The 17,082-nt window shown below is 41.1% G+C and overlaps 1 protein-coding gene across 2 annotated transcripts in view; it reads left to right on the top strand.

The window, feature by feature from the left end:
• Positions 1 to 17,082, top strand: part of HMMR (hyaluronan mediated motility receptor) — a 256,412-nt gene that overhangs the window by 83,483 nt on the left and 155,847 nt on the right. For both annotated transcript variants that reach the window (XM_073620829.1, XM_073620830.1), the window contains exons 12-14: positions 1,223 to 1,327; positions 1,412 to 2,809; positions 10,500 to 10,578. In XM_073620829.1, the coding sequence (XP_073476930.1) occupies positions 1,223 to 1,327; positions 1,412 to 2,809; positions 10,500 to 10,578 (1,582 nt within the window). The remainder of the gene's footprint in view (positions 1 to 1,222; positions 1,328 to 1,411; positions 2,810 to 10,499; positions 10,579 to 17,082) is intronic.

Below are 17,082 nucleotides of genomic sequence, written 5' to 3'. Positions count from 1 at the left end.
ACATGCTTGCCCCACACTAGCATCTTTCTGTACGTCACCTAAGTGTTGATCTTGATTACAGCTAGTTCATATACTGCAATCAGACGTTAATTCTTCTGAAATCTGACAGGTTTTTAAAGTGGAATTTGCGACAGTCTCTAACAGTACTGACAAGTGGGACAAATGCTTGCCTGAATTATGTACCGGTATCTTTAAAGGGACCTACTGGCAAAAAAGTGTAGCATGTTTGAATTCCCCAGAATGTGTTTTCTTAAAACACTAAGTTCACCTTCCTCTGCATGTTTCAAATTGCACCCATATTTAGGATGTAACGTGAAACACGATCAGCATGCACAGCCCCCACCCTCAAACTGATCCCCCACTTAAAATAATCCATGAGGGAGGAGGGCGGCATCTGAACTGAAATAAATCTGTTTTGCTTTGTTTGTTTTTTTTTTTTTTTTTTTTTTTTTTTTTTTTTGTCACTGCCTACTTGTCTTCAGCAAAACATCCCATCATATCCCATACAGTTCTATGTGGGAAATTACGAAACATAGCTCTGCGAAAAAGGTTTCTTCATGTGAATTTTGAGACAAATCTGGGTGTTTGGCTGAGAACTGCAAGATGCTGTCACTAGAGTGAAGTTTAATGCAGAGACCAACTACAAAGAAATTCTGTAAGCTGTTTAGAGGATGAGAAGGCTGAGAGGAGCCATAATCTGTAATTTCCCTGACATTTAAGTGAAAATTGAACATTTAAATACAGTGTTTTTTTTTTTTTGTTTTTTTTCCCCCAAAGCCTGTACAGCCATGGGGGAATGGGATTAGCAATATATTTTATAATGCTAGATTTATGGATTACAATAATAGATTTTCTTCCAAAAATGTTATTTTTTCTAAAATATAAAATCTGTTAAACATTAGCAAAAAACATGCACCATAATTACCAGAATCTGCTTGGCTTCCTGCAATCCTATGTACCAACAGCACTGTGCACAGATGCTGCAAAGGTGTGTAGCTCCTTTTTTTACCCATCAGATGGATTATTGCTATAATTCTTTCAGAGGTGTTTTTTGAACTGTACTCATGCAGTAATATGCTTGAAGGTACAAGAGTAAAGGTCACGTGTTTGGGGTGTAAAGTTGAGCTTGTGTTTATCTTTTAGCAGATGGAGCTAGTATTTTATTCTGTCAACAGAACTTGGTGAATTACTTTTTTATTTTTTTTTTTTATTTTTTTTGCAGCAAAAATGAGGAGCTGGAAAGAACAAAGGTGAAACACAAGAAGAATATTTTACAGCTGCAAGAAGAGCAGAATAACCTACTGCTGCAGATCGCTGAATATGAAAGGTATGTCTGTGTATGTCTGTGTGAAACTCATTGGCGTTAAATATGATAGATTATCATATTAATAAACGTGCATTTTCCATCTAGTTTCAAGACTACGGCAGCAACAGAAATGGACTCCTTAAAGATGACAAATATGTCCCTTATGGAAAAAATTTCCCAGGCAGAAATGGATAAGGAAGTTCTGCACCAGCAGCTTGAGGTAAATTTGAAGAAAAGGGAATCATTGAAACAACAAAATTCTAAACTAAAAGAAGAATCCTCAAAAACAAAGGAAAGTTTGGAACAAAAACTACTAGCGCTCCAAGACCATTCAAGAAAAACTGAGGAAAGACTGGAGCAAGAGCTTAATAATCTCCAAAATGCCTCTTCTGAAATGAGGGAGAGATTGGAGCAGAAGTTACTTGAGCTTCAGGAAACCTCAACCAAAACAAGGGAGGGGTTGGAACAAAATCTTAAAAAGGTTGAGCATAGCTCAATTAAAGCTACAAAGGAACTAGAGCAGAAGCTTCTGAACGTGAAGGAAACTGCAGACAAAGAGAAAGAGGTATTGGAAAAACAGCTTCTTGATCTTCAGGAAACATCTGCCGCTTTGAGGCAGCAGCTTTTTTATGAGCAGGAAACCACCTGCAAAACAAAAGCAAAACTGGAGAAACAGCTTCTTGAACTCCAGGAGATATCTTTAAAATCTAAGAAGACGTTGGAAGATCTACAAGAAACAAAGGAAGCCTTACAGCAGCAGCTTCTCAAAGTCCAAGAGACCTCTGAAAAAACTAAGCAATTCTTGGAACAGCAGCTTCTTGACCTGCAGGAAACTTCATCCAAAACTAGGCAAGAATTGGAACAAGAGCTACTTGACTTGCAGGAAAGTTCAACCAAAACTAGACAAGAATTGGAACAAGAGCTACTTGACTTGCAGGAAAGTTCAACCAAAACTAGACAAGAATTGGAGCAACAGCTACGGGACTTGCAGGAAAGCTCAACAAAAATGAGGGGAGAAATGGTGCAACAGCTAGGTGACTTGCAGGAAAGTTCAACCAAAACGAGGGAAGAATTAGAGCAGCAAATTGATGAACTTAAGACTAGCGCAACCAAAACTCAGAAAGGATTGGAAAAAAAGCTTCTTGCGATACGAGAGACCTCAACAAAGACTGTTTGTGAATTAGAGTTGCAAGTGCTTGAACTACAGCGAGAGCTGGCAAAAACAAAGAATGATGCAGAGCAAAAGTATTGTGAACTAAAAAATAATAATGAAGCCATGGAAAAACAAATTCAGGAGATGAATAAGGCTTCAGAAAAAAAAGAACAGTTGGAGCTACAACTACTTGAGCTGCAAGAGTTCTCTAAGAAAACAAAGGAAAACTTGGAGAAACAGCTTCAAGAACTTCTTGAGATCTCTGCTAGAAGAGAGGAGGAGTTTGAACAACAAAATAATGAGCTAACAAACCTAAAGAGAAAATTTTCTGAGTTACAAGAGCTTTCAAGGTATGATCTTTTATGATTGATCAAAAGCCGACCCTATTGTATTTTAAGTTTAACCAGTAAGATTATACATGTACAAGTGTAAACTTGCCTCTGCTGTCTGTGCCTCCCAACATTGCTAGGAATGCCAATGGGAGACCTGAGAAGGAAGAGATCAGTGCTGCTCTGTGAAAAACCATTGCATAGCGCAGACAAGTATGACATGTATTTATTTTCTGAATGTTTACAATCATTTTCATTCGACCATTTGGTTATGCCTTCAGGTTATTGGACACTGGCAAATAGCAAAGTTGGCACAGCCCTGCATAACCCCTTTTTTTTCAGCATTGCCTCAGTTTTTTTGCTAGTGTCTTTAGGTGATGGAACAAAGCTCTCACTCTGCAGAGGGAGCTTTTTTTCCTTTCCTCCAGGTTTTCCTGGTGGGCAGGTTGGCCATTTGCTTGACCTTCATGGGTTTGCCTTTGGATGTCCAGTGGTCTAAGAATCAAAACCTAAGATTTGGGGCACTCTAATACAGCTGGTGTGTTACTGGTCAGATCACCAGGGGAAATAACCTAAACAAGAAAACTAATGCAGCCACAACATCGAATTGCTACGCTGCATTGTATTAAATCTTTGCATTTGGGTATGATACTGCTTTAACTAAAATCTGGCTCTAATGTGACCATGTCTTATGATGTACCATTAAGAAATATTTTTGAGTTGCCCAAAAAATCCCTTTTTCGGAAGCACATCACAGGACATTGATCCCTACCCTCGCTTGTTTCAGGCCAATATAGCTTTCTAACAAAACTGACGTCCAAGATAACTAGGAGAGCTCTTTGAGAGAACACAGGAAGTTTGCAGAGGACATAGGACAGCTTTGATAGTCAGGAGTGTTGTGTGTGGCTTATTTTTGCTTTAAACTGGCCAAAAAGGGAGCAAATAAGAAGTCCATTGTTGTGGATTATGTGCACTTTAAAGGGTAATTCCATTTTTTGTATACCAAAAATTAAGATTAAAAACTAAAATGAACACCCACCCTTTTGTGCTCCTACACTAAACTTTTCTTCTGTGCTGGTAAACTTCCACCACCTGTGGCTACTGATCTGCACACTTTTAAACTCTCTAGCAACCTAATGTGAATGGCTAGTGGTCTTTAGCCAGTGCTGTAATGTGACCTTGCTGACCAATGAGGCTCTTCTTTTCCAGAACTAAGAAGACTCTCATTGGTCAACACCTGTGATGACATGTGACTGTTGACCAATGACCTAACCATTAGCATTATACGCCAACACTGCTTCAGGGTCTTTTTTATGGAGTTTGACGTACAGATCAGTACGCCAGCAGACATGGTCATCCAAAGATTCTGTTCAATGGGAAGGGTGTTGGAAATTCATCTTTAACCACTTCAGCCCCGGAAGGATTTACCCCCTTCCTGACCAGAGCACTTTTTACAGTTTGGCACTGCGTCGCTTTAACTAACTGCGCGGTCATGCAATGCTGTACCCAAATTAAATTTGCGTCCTTTTCTACCCACAAATAGAGCTATCTTTTGATGGTATTTGATCACCTCCTGCCGTTTTTATTTCTTGCGCTATAAACGGAAAAAGACCGAAAATTTTGAAAAAAAAAATCCAATAAACTCAATTTTAGTCATACATGTAGGCCAAAATGTATTCGGCCACATATCTTTGGTAAAAAAAATGTCAAGTGTATATTTATTGGTTTGCGCAAAAGTTATAGCGTCTACAAGCTAGGGTACATTTTCTGGAATTTACACAGCTTTTAGTTTGACTGCCTATGTCATTTCTTGAGGTGCTAAAATGGCAGGGCAGTACAAACCTCCCCCCCAAATGACCCCATTTTGGAAAGTAGACACCCCAAGGAAATTGCTGAGAGGCATGTTGAGCCCATTGAATATTAAATTTTTTTTTTTTTTTTTTTTTTTTTGTCCCAAGTGATTTGAATAATGACAAAAAAAAAAAAAATTACAAAAAGTTGTCACTAAACGATATATATTGCTCACACAGGCCATGGGCATATGTGGAATTGCACCCCAAAATACATTCAGCAGCTGCTCCTGAGTACGGGGATACCACATGTGTGGGACTTTTTGGGAGCCTAGCCGCGTACGGGGCCCCGAAAACCAATCACTGCCTTCAGGATTTCTAAGGGTGTAAATTTTTGATTTCACTCTTCACTGCCTATCACAGTTTCGGAGGCCATGGAATGCCCAGGTGGCACAACCCCCCCCCCCCAGACACCCCAAGCTATTTGCTGAGAGGCATGGTGAGTATTTTGCAGCTCTTATTTGTTTTTGAAAATGAAGAAAGACAAGTAAACTTTTTTTTTTTTTTTTTTTTTTTTCAATTTTCAAAACTTTGTGACAAAAAGTGAGGTTTGCAAAATACTCACTATACCTCTCAGCAAATAGCTTGGGGTGTCTACTTTCCAAAATAGGGTAATTTGGGGGGGGGGGGGGTTGTGCCACCTGGGCATTCCATGGCCTCAAACTGTGATAGGCAATGAAGAGTGAAATCAAAAATGTACGCCCTTAGAAAGCCTGAAGGCGGTTCTTGATTTTCGGGGTCCCGTACGCGGCTAGGCTCCCAAAAAGTCTCACACATGCGGTATCCCCGTACTCAGGAGAAGCAAAAGAATGTATTTTGGGGTGTATTTTCACATATTCCCATGGCATGTTTGTGCAATATATCATTTAGTGACAACTTTGTGCAGCAAAAAAAAAATTGTCTCTTTCCCGCAACTTGTGTCACAATATAAAATATTCCATGGACTCGACATGCCTCTCAGCAAATAGCTTGGGGTGTCTACTTTCCAAAATGGGGTCATTTGGGGGGGGGTTTGAACTGTCCTGGCATTTTATGAACAACATTTAGAAGCTTATGTCACACATTACCCACTCTTTTAACCACTTGAAGACAAAGCCCTTTCTGACACTTTTTGTTTACATGAAAAAATTATTTTTTTTTTTGCAAGAAAATGACTTTGAACCCCCAAACATACAGGTAAAAGCCAGTAAATTAGAATATTTTGAAAAACTTGATTTATTTCAGTAATTGCATTCAAAAGGTGTAACTTGTACATTATATTTATTCATTGCACACAGACTGATGCATTCAAATGTTTATTTCATTTAATTTTGATGATTTGAAGTGGCAACAAATGAAAATCCAAAATTCCGTGTGTCACAAAATTCGAATATTGTGTAAGGGTTAAATTTTGAAGACACCTGGTGCCACAAACTAATCAGCTGATTAACTCAAAACACCTGCAAAGGGCTTTAAATGGTCTCTCAGTCCAGTTCTGAAGCCTACACAAACATGGGGAAGACTTCAGATTTGACAGCTGTCCAAAAGGCGACCATCGACACATTGCACAAGGAGGGAAAGACACAAAAGGTTATTGCTGAAGAGGCTGGCTGTTCTCAGAGCTCTGTGTCCAAACACATTAATAGAGAGGCAAAGGGAAGGAAAAACTGTGGTCAGAAAAAGTGTACAAGCAATAGGGACCACCGCGCCCTAGTCAAGATTGTGAAAAAAAACCCATTCAAAAATGTGGGGGGAGATTCACAAGGAGTGGACAGCTGCTGGAGTCAGTGCTTCAAGATCCACCACCAAGAGACGCTTGAAAGACATGGGTTTCAACTGCCGCATACCTCGTGTCAAGCCACTGTTGACCAAGAAACAGCGCGAAAAGCGTCTCACCTGGGCTAAGGAAAAAAAGAGCTGGACTGCTGCTGAGTGGTCCAAAGTCATGTTTTCTGACGAAAGCAAATTTTGCATTTCCTTTGGAAATCGAGGTCCCAGAGTCTGGAGGAAGACAGGAGAGGCACAGGATCCACGTTGCCTGAAGTCTAGTGTAAAGTTTCCACCATCAGTGATGGTTTGGGGTGCCATGTCATCTGCTGGTGTCGGTCCACTCTGTTTCCTGAGATCCAAGGTCAACGCAGCCGTCTACCAGCAAGTTTTAGAGCACTTCATGCTTCCTGCTGCTGACCTGCTCTATGGAGATGGAGATTTCAGGTTCCAACAGGACTTGGCGCCTGCACACAGCGCAAAATCTACCCGTGCCTGGTTTACGGACCATGGTATTTCTGTTCTAAATTGGCCAGCCAACTCCCCTGACCTTAGCCCCATAGAAAATCTGTGGGGTATTGTGAAAAGGAAGATGCAGAATGCCAGACCCAACAACGCAGAAGAGTTGAAGGCCACTATCAGAGCAACCTGGGCTCTCATAACACCTGAGCAGTGCCAGAAACTCATCGACTCCATGCCACGCCGCATTAATGCAGTAATTGAGGCAAAAGGAGCTCCAACCAAGTATTGAGTATTGTACATGCTCATATTTTTCATTTTCATACTTTTCAGTTGGCCAACATTTCTAAAAAATCCCTTTTTTGTATTAGCCTTAAGTAATATTCGAATTTTGTGACACACGGAATTTTGGATTTTCATTTGTTGCCACTTCAAATCATCAAAATTAAATGAAATAAACATTTGAATGCATCAGTCTGTGTGCAATGAATAAATATAATGTACAAGTTACACCTTTTGAATGCAATTACTGAAATAAATCAAGTTTTTCAAAATATTCTAATTTACTGGCTTTTACCTGTGTATTTTTTTAAAGCAAATGCCCTACAGATTAAAATGGTGGGTGTTTCATTTTTTTTTTTTCCACACAATATTTGTGCAGCGATTTTCCAAACGCATTTTTTGGTGAAAAAACACACTTTTTTTTAAATTTTAATGCACAAAAACAAACTATATTGCCCAAATGTTTAATGAAATAAAAAAGACGATCTTAGGCCGAGTACATGGATACCAAACATGACATGCTTTAAAATTGCGCACAAACGTGCAGTGGCAACAAAATAAATACATTTTTAAAAGCCTTTACAGGTTACCACTTTAGATTTACAGAGGAGGTCTACTGCTAAAATTACTGCCCTCGATCTGACCTTCGTGGTGATACCTCACATGCATGGTGCAATTGCTGTTTACATTTGACGCCAAACCAACGCTTGCGTTTGCCTTAGCGCGAGAGAAGGGGGGACAGGGGTGTTTTTGGTTTTTTTTTTGTTTGTTTTTTTTTTTAATCTTATTTTTAAACTCTTCTTCTCCTTCTCCTTCTCCTTCTTCTCCTTCCCTATGATAGCAATAGGTAGTGACAGGTACTCTTTTTTTTTTTTTTTGAAAAAATTGGGGTCTATTAGACCTTGGATCTCTCCTCTGCCCTCAAAGCATCTGAAAACACCAAGATCGGTGTGATAAAATGCTTTCCCAATGGCGCTGTTTACATCCGGCAAAATCTAAGTCATGAAATGCTCGTAGCTTCTGGTTTCTTAGGCCATAGAGATGTTTGGAGCCACTCCGGTCTCTGATCAGCTCTATGGTCAACTGGCTGAATCACCGGCTGCATTCTCAGGTTCCCTGTTGAGACAGGAGAGCCAGAGAAAAACACGGAAGACGGTGGGGGGGGGGGGGGGGGTCATTCCCTCCCACTGCTTGTAAAAGCAGTCTAGAGGCTAATTAGCCGCTAGGATTGCTTTTACATGAAAGCCAACCGCTGGCTGAAAAGAATGATACCAAGATGATACCTAAACCTGCAGGCATCATTCTGGTATAACCACTCAGTCATGAATGGCGTACCTGAAGACAAAAAAAATGGTTAACAATAAAACACAGTAAACAGTAAAATATAAAAAATTGCATACTTGAAAAGCAAACATGATAAAACATAATAACAATAAAACATTATAGAATACAGTAAAAAAGAGCAGAACAATAAAACGACAACTATTAAATATATATATATATATATATATATATATATATATATATATATATATATATATATATATATATTTATTATTATTATTATTATTATTATTATTATTATTATTATTATTATTATTATTATATTTTTTTATTTTTTATTTTTTTTTTTTGTAACTAACTTTTATAACTGTAACCGGTTCCAGGTTCGGGTCTCTCAAAATGCGATGGCATCTTGGGAGACCCTGTGAAAGTGTGCCTAGTCTGTGCAATGCTATACCCTACGCTAATACTCAACTAGTGTATGGTAGCGTTCAAAACATTCACCAATGCAAAGACCAGGATTGTTAGGACAGGAGGGACAATAATAGCTGGTGTCACGCCTATATCCGCGCTTGCTACAGACACGACATCTTTTTGGGGGGGGTTCGTTGGGTAGGGGTACTCGGGAGGACATAAAGAAAATGCCTCTCGTGCAGCCGACTGCATTTGGTTGGATGCGAATGGGGGAAGTACGGGCGCTGCAGAAGTGGTGGGTTCCCAATTAGGATTGGCGAATGCAGCAGGAAGGGCATTATGGGCACGACGGGCCTGTGTTTGTCTTCTTGGCGGCAGCGGGACACTACTTGTGCTTGCCACCTCACCAGCTTGAACTGCACTTATGGGACTCGCCACGTCAGTGTTACTGCAGTGCTGGTTTGACTACGACCGGGGTGTACTAGGCTGCTGGTGCTTGCCAGTTAACCAAAACGCAGGTGCTAGCAGGTATCTGGGCTGATCCCGCTAACACTGCGTTTTTGGGAACCCTAAACTGCTGGGGACTCTAGTATAGATCTGATCGGATATTGATCCGTTCAGATACTACACCACTAAGGGAGGTGTACGGTGCGTGCACGGGGTGTTAGCGGTACTGGCACTAACCTGACGCTGCCTGGGGCTGGTGCTTGCCAGTTCACCAAAACGCTACCAAAAAAACTGTTAGCGATCGCAGGGATCAGGCCTGACTCTGCGAACGCTGCAATTATGCGTTCAGTGTTTTGTAAGTGTCAGTGATCGATCAATACTGCACTTGGGTGGGCTGGGCTGGGCCGGGCGGAGGGGCAAAACGCAGGTGCTAGCGGGATCAGCCCAGATACCTGCTAACACTGCGTTTTTGGGAACCCTAAACTGCTGGGGACGCTAGTATAGATCTAATCGGATCAGATATTGATCCGTTCAGTTACTATACCACTAAGGGAGGTGTATGCTGCGTGTGTGAGTGTTAGCGCTACTGGCGCTAACCTGACGCTGCCTGGGGCGACGCATATCACCGCCGGGCGATCAGGGGGCTAAACCTTTATTCGGTAATAAATGGCGGGTGCCCTGACACTATAAAAAATAAATGAACTAACCAGCGTCACCCGTAACAGTTATACGGTGATCAGTGGTGAAAGGGTTAACTAGGGGGCAATCAAGGGGTTAAAACATTTATTAGGTAGTATATGGGGGTCCCTGTCGCTATAAAACGCTGATGGCGAACCTAAATATTTACCCCCCTAACTAGCGTCATCTGTGACACTAATACAACGATCAGAAAAATGATCGCTTAGCGATCATTTTTCTGATTCACTAATTACACTAATTTTTAGTGTAAAGGAGGAATTGCCTTTTAAAGCTGAAGTTTAGCTAAAAATAAACCCACCCAACTTTATTCACATCACTTGCCTGTAATGAAGAGTGCAGGCAGCTGGATCCTGGAGAAATCTTTAGGTAGAACAGCAGTAAAGCTAGTTTAACAGGAAACTATGCTTCATACAACCATCTTTTCACATGGGATTAAACCTTTTGGTGAAAACATTGATAACTACACACCTCAGTATTGTCTGGTTTTGTAACACTGAATGTTTTTTTTTTTTTTTTTTTTTTTTTTATAGGCAAAACTCTGAAAATGAAGAAACCATCAAATTGCGTACTTTGTATGAGGAGTTATTGAATAAAGTTAGACCCTTTCAGGTAGGTCGATAAATATTTTCCAATACGGTTCAGTGTATTTCCATTTTTGAGACCCTGCATGTTTGGGCTCCATTCCTGATAAGTTACCTTCTTTTGAATTGAAACAACTCAAAAGTGAAGATTTGCTTGTTATAGGGAATATCTGAAAACTATGCCTTAGCATTACCCTGAAAGGTTTACCATTTATCTTGAATTGCTTCTAAAAAAAAAAGTAAAATAAAAAAATAACTCTGCACTCTTGGTATGTAAATCTGCCTAGGCATTCCTATGTCTACAGCTTCCTAGCTCTGTAAGTGTGAATTTTAAGGCATTATTTCTGCTTTGACTGCTAGTCTCGGGAGATTTAAAGTGACAATTGGTGATGTCACTACTGTGTTGCTAGTTGTGCTTAGTAGAGGTTCAGGCTGAAGAAGCAAAGCCCTGCCTCTCCAGAGATGGACTGACTAGGACAGATTCCCTTCCTCCCACCTACTGAGCTGGAAACTCGCATTGCGTAAGTGCATTTTAACCTACTAATAAATCTCTGCAATGAGCTGGCACTTCCTTCTTGTTTCTCACACAGAGATGGCTTACTCTTAGGGAAGCTGCCACTTTTTATCCACCCTCATCAACTGTTCTACGTAAACATTAATTATTGGACTGTCTATGTATATGCTACATGAACTTATTGTCGTTATTATGGGACTGTATGCTCACTCAGCTACCGATCTTGCGCCAGAATATTACTTTTTTCTCAAAGCCTCTTCTAGGACAGCCCATGAGACCTAGGGCTCCTCCTACCAGGACAGGAAACGCGTTACCCCCACCAGATAAAAGGGCGGTCCTCCAGGCCCCATGTCAGTTTATTAGTGTTTCCTCCAGACGGGGGGGTAACATGTTCCTGGAACCTGGTCCCCCAGGTCTCATGAGCAGGGGCTCTGTATGGCTATTTGGGGCATGTCACTAACCTTCTCCTCTGCCAGAAGCAGCACTCAGCTGGGGAGGTTGGCTGTGCTGCTGTCTCTTGTTTCTCAGTGCCTGGAGAGGGCCAGGACCGGGATGGTGTCAGCTCCCAAGCACTTTACACTCTAAGAGCAGCGGTATCCTTTCCTCACCGACAGCATGGCTGGTTTGTGTGAGGAAAAGCAGGAAGCTGCGGCACTCGAGGGGGGTAGAGCTTTTGCGCTCCAAGCTGGCCCACAGGAAGTACAGAGGGTAGGTCACTTCTGGGGCATATGACGTCATCGTCGGGCGCCTGAGACGCTGGTTCCAGTCTCCTTAACCACTTGCCGACCGGGCCATAGCAGAAAGAAGGCTGCAGAGCGGCCAAATGACGGAGCGATCACATGTAAACAAACCGGCGTCTTGTCATAACGCCGGTTCCTCCCTCCCCTCTCTGTACCGATCCGTACAGTGAGAGGGGGAGGGATCGGATGGCAGCACCGCTGTGGGCTGGATGTGTAGTGCCAACAGCGCTGCTCAGTGACAATTGCAGTCACATCCATCCATCCCTCCATGCTCAGTCATCCCTGCAATATATGCTCTGCAATATACCCTGCACAACTTTGCAATACCCCGCAACACTCTGCAATTTTTAACCAGTTCCCGCCCGCCGTCATATGACGTCCTTGACTTTGTGCGGGGATATCTGAATGATGCCTGCAACTACAGGCATCATTCAGATATCAGCTTTTTCAGCCGGCGATTCCCTACACCATGAGAATGATCATAGCAGCTGTTCCACTGCTTGATCGTTCTTACGGGAGGCGAGAGGGGACGCCCCCTTCCCGCCCCCCTCCGGTGCTTCTACCGACTCACCGCTACGATCGAAGCCGGGATCTTCTCTTTTTTTTTTTTTTTTTTTTTCTTTAATTTCAGGCTTCCCAGCCTAGAGGTGAGATGTGGGGTCTTATTGACCCCATATCTTACTGTAAAGAGGACCTGTCGTGCCATATTCCTATTACAAGGAATGTTTACATTCTTTGTAATAGGAATAAAAGTGATCAAAAATTTTTTTGGAGGGGAAAAAGTGTCAAACTAAAGTAAAATTAACAAAAAAAAAATTTAAAGCGCCCCTGTCCGTGTGCTCGCGTGCAGAAGCGAACGCATACGTAAGTCCCGCCCACATATGAAAACGGTGTTCAAACCACACGTGAGGTATCACTGCGAACGTTGGAGCGAGAGCAATAATTTTGGCCCTAGACCTCCTCTGTAACTCAAAACATGTAACCAGTAAAACATTTTAAAGCCTCACCTATGGAGATTTTTAAGTAGCGAAGTTTGGCACCATTCCACGAGCGTGTGCAATTTTGAAGGGTGACATGTTGGATATCTATTTACTCGGCGTAACTTCATCTTTCACATTATGCAGAAACATTGGGCTAACTTTACGGTTTCGTTTGAAAGCACAAAACTTTTTTTTTTTTTTTATATAAACGCGTTCGAAAAATTGCTGAACAAATACCGTGTGAGATAAAAAGTTGCAACAACCGCCATTGTATTTTCTGGGGTCTTTGCTAAAAATAAATAGATATAGATATATAAAAATATAATGTTTTGGGGTTCTGTGTAATTTTCTAGCAAATAAATGATTATTTTTACATGTAGGAGAGAAATATAAGAATTGGCCTGGGTGCTCCAGAACGCCTGGAGGTGCTCCCCTGCATGTTGGGCCTCTGTATGTGGCCACGCTGTGTAAAAGTCTCACACGTGTGGTATCATGTGTGGTATCATGTGTGGTATCATGTGTGGTGTAATTTGTGGTATGCATATGCTGTGTGTGAGAAATAACCTTCTAATATGATAATTTTGTGGAAAAAAAAGAAGAAAAAAATCTTGATTTTTCAAAGAATTGTGGGAAAAAATGACAATTTAAAAAAACTCACCATGCATCTTTTCAAATACCTTGGAATGTCTTCTTTCCAAAAAGGGGTCATTTGGAGGGTATTTGTACTTTTCTGGCATGTTGGTCTCCAGAAATTAGATAGGCCGTCAGTACTTCAGGTGTGATCAATTTTCAGATATTGGCACCATAGCTTTTGGACTCTCTAACATTCACAATGACCAAATAATATACACCAAGTTGTACTTATTTTTACCAAAGATATGTAGCAGTATAAATTTTGGGCAAAATTTACGAAGAAAAATTACTAATTTGCTAAATTTTATAACAGAAACAAAGAAATTCATTTTCTTACCAAATTTTCAGTCTTTTTTTTTTTTTTTATATATAAATAGAAAGTGCTGCGCAAATAAAGTTCATAGACAACTAATAAAATTGTAGTGTGGTAGCAGTATAGAAGAGCAGGAACCACCGGTGACAATAAATATCTGAATGGTGACTTTATCCCTCCACCGCTCTTAGATGGCCCCTCACCTCAGATATTCGACCTGAAACAGGTCACACCGCTTATAGGATTGAATGGATAAATCTGTAAGATACTCCTTCACTTCCTTCAGCTCACAATGCTCAGTGTAGGCAGATGATGAATATAAAATAAGATAGAAAGCAACAAACCATAGTGTTCTCCGTAGTGTATTTTATTAAAATTGATGAAGACTAAAAAACATCAATAACACTCACATGAAACCGGCACTCCGATCCGAGTGCCGGCCAGCGGGCTTGTGATCGTGTCTGTCGGATGACCGCGGGTGACGTCACACGCTCCTTACCCCCGTACGCGTTACGTCCTATGGGCGGGACTTCATCGGCGTGGGGCGGGATGCGTAGTGACGGCCCGCATTGTTATTATTATACTCCATGGTGACGGCGGCACCAATCAGAAGAACGGGAGCAATGATCGGGAGGTCAAGCGCCTCCCTGTCATTAAATAATGGCTATTGATTCCTATTACCCTTTACTCCTAACGGAAATTGCATAGATCAACACCGCCAGCAATGGACAAACTTAAAATATATGATATATAGAGATGATTACTTGCAATATCCAAATGGCATATATCCTCATGCATAGCAAACATTCTAGATATATATATCAAAATGTGTTAAAACATATTAATTAAATACGCATAAATTGATGCTGCAAAGTCGCATGCAAAGAAGGTCACATAATAAACGCATATTGTATAAAGATGATTGCTTACAATACCCGAATGGCATGTATCACCATGCACAGCAAACACTCTAAATCTCCAAATCAGAGTATTTTAAACATAAAAATTGATAAACCATTAAATGCGCATAAACTAATGCTACAAAATCGCATGTAGAAAGTCGCATACTAAAACTCCATAAATAATATGTATGAATAATATCAAAAAAGAAGAAAGACATCAACCCACGGGCATCAGTCAAACACGATCACATATACAATATTAAAAAATTAAAAAAATAGAATTAAAAACAATAGTACAAAACATCATCTATTTGAAATAAAACAATTTAAATCAAAATCAACATTCATTCCAAAGGGGGAGAGAACTTTGGTCTCATAGATCCAAAACGATTCCCTACGGCTGAGCTGTCTGATGTAATGACCACCCCTCCAGTGTCGCGGCACCTTTTCTATCCCCCAAAATTTTAAGCATTTGGGGTCTTTTTGATGAAAAAGGCGAAAATGCCTAGACACACTGTGGGTCTTTACCCCCCGCTTAATGTTACTAATATGCTCTCCAATTCTTATATGAAGTGCTCTTGAGGTCCGGCCCACATACTGAAGGCCACAATCGCACTCCAGCATGTAGACCACTCCCACTGTCGAACACGTAATCAAACCCTCAATTTTGTAACTTTTTTGTGTTGCATATGAAACAAACTCCTTGCGTCTCTTAATATTTCTGCAGGCCTTCCTGCATGTGGCACACTTCCCACATGCATAAAAGCCGGAAAGAAACCTAAATAGGCCACTAGTCACAGTCTTGGGCGGATCAATGACCCCTGGTGCCACCCGATCACGTAAAGACGGAGCCTTACGGTATATAAACCGAGGGTGATCGGGAAGAACTGGGCCAAGGGTCCTATCTCCTTTGAGTATAGGCCAATGTCTAGCTATAATATGTTCCAGTTTTTTATACTGGATATTGTAATCAAGTATAATACGATAGCTAGATATATTGGCACTATCCTCCCAAGGGTTTAGCCTTGTCTGCGACTACGGTATTTCTATCAATTGCCAATACATTGGCTATTTCTGCATCAACTGAAGCTTGGGAGTACCCTTTCTCCTTGAACCTCTCCGCGAGCACCTGTGACTGTGCAAGAAAGTCATCATCTGAGGTACAGTTACGGCGTAGGCGGATAAATTGGCCTCTGGGTATGTTGCAAAGCCAAGATTTATGGTGGCAACTGGTGAGAGGGATATATGCATTCCTATCAGTCGTTTTAAAGTGATTCCTGGTGTGGAAAGCCCCTTCTCCTTTAAATATTTCCAGGTCAAGGAATATAATCTGTTGGTGGCTAATCGTCCAAGTTAACTCAATGTTTTTATTATTGGCATTCAGCCCATCCATAAAGATCTGCAGACTGGGCATGTCCCCCTCCCAGACCATAATTAGGTCGTCTATATATCGTCTGTAACACGACAATTGAGGGGGGGATCGTGAAATATAGTGTCCTCCTCCCAGTGGGCCATGAACAAATTGGCCACACTGGGAGCGAACCTTGCCCCCATGGCAACTCCTCTTGTCTGCAGGTAGAAGTCCCCATTGAACCAGAAATAATTGTTTAATAAACAAAACTCCAAACTTTCCAATAAAAACGAAATGTGATCACTCGAAAGATTGGAGGTCATCAGAGCCCATCTAACTGAATCTAGGGCCTGTTTGTGGTCAATGATAGTATAGAGAGAGCCCACGTCGGCAGTAATAAGAATGCTAGATGGGGTGCAAGGAAGGGTAGATAAGATTTGAAGAATTTGCTTAGTGTCCCGTAAAAATGATTTGGTTTTTAAAACAAGTGGCTGGAGGAAGAAGTCAAGATATTGGCCCAATCTGGAAGTTACGGAATCAATTCCGTTTACGATCGGACGACCAGGTGGTTGTTCTGCATTCTTGTGCAGTTTAGGTAAAATATAAATGATTGGGGTTCTACAATAGAAGGGGTCCAGGTAAGCAGCTTCTTTAGAATTTTTAAAATCCCCTTGTTTTTACCTCTTTCTATAAGACAATGTAAATTGTTCTTGAAAGACAACATAGGGTCACTCCTCAGAGGCTCATATGTATTCCTATCGTTCAACAGTTTCTCCATTTCTGCTTGATAATATGTTTTGCTAAGCACAACCAGCCCACCACCCTTATCCGCTGGCCGGATAACTATGTCTTTCCTTTGTTCAAGGGAAGTAATACCTCTCTTGATAGCCTGTGAATCTCTAGCCCTTTTGACCTTGAGTAAATCAAGATCATGGCACACCATATTCCTGAATACCTCTAAGTGTTTGTTGTCATTACAAATAGGATTAAACACAGAGCGATTCCGAAGGTTGGAATGTCTAGAGCTAGTAGTTACGGAAGGGGTGGTATGTGGCACCACATTGGAGAGAGAGTATTTTTTCATATTCAGATTACGTAC

Source organism: Aquarana catesbeiana, linkage group LG03 (genome assembly GCF_042186555.1).
Source record: "Aquarana catesbeiana isolate 2022-GZ linkage group LG03, ASM4218655v1, whole genome shotgun sequence".
Lineage (NCBI taxonomy): Eukaryota > Metazoa > Chordata > Amphibia > Anura > Ranidae > Aquarana > Aquarana catesbeiana.
Note: the sequence above shows the minus strand (reverse complement) of the source record. Positions and strands in the feature narration are given on the sequence as shown.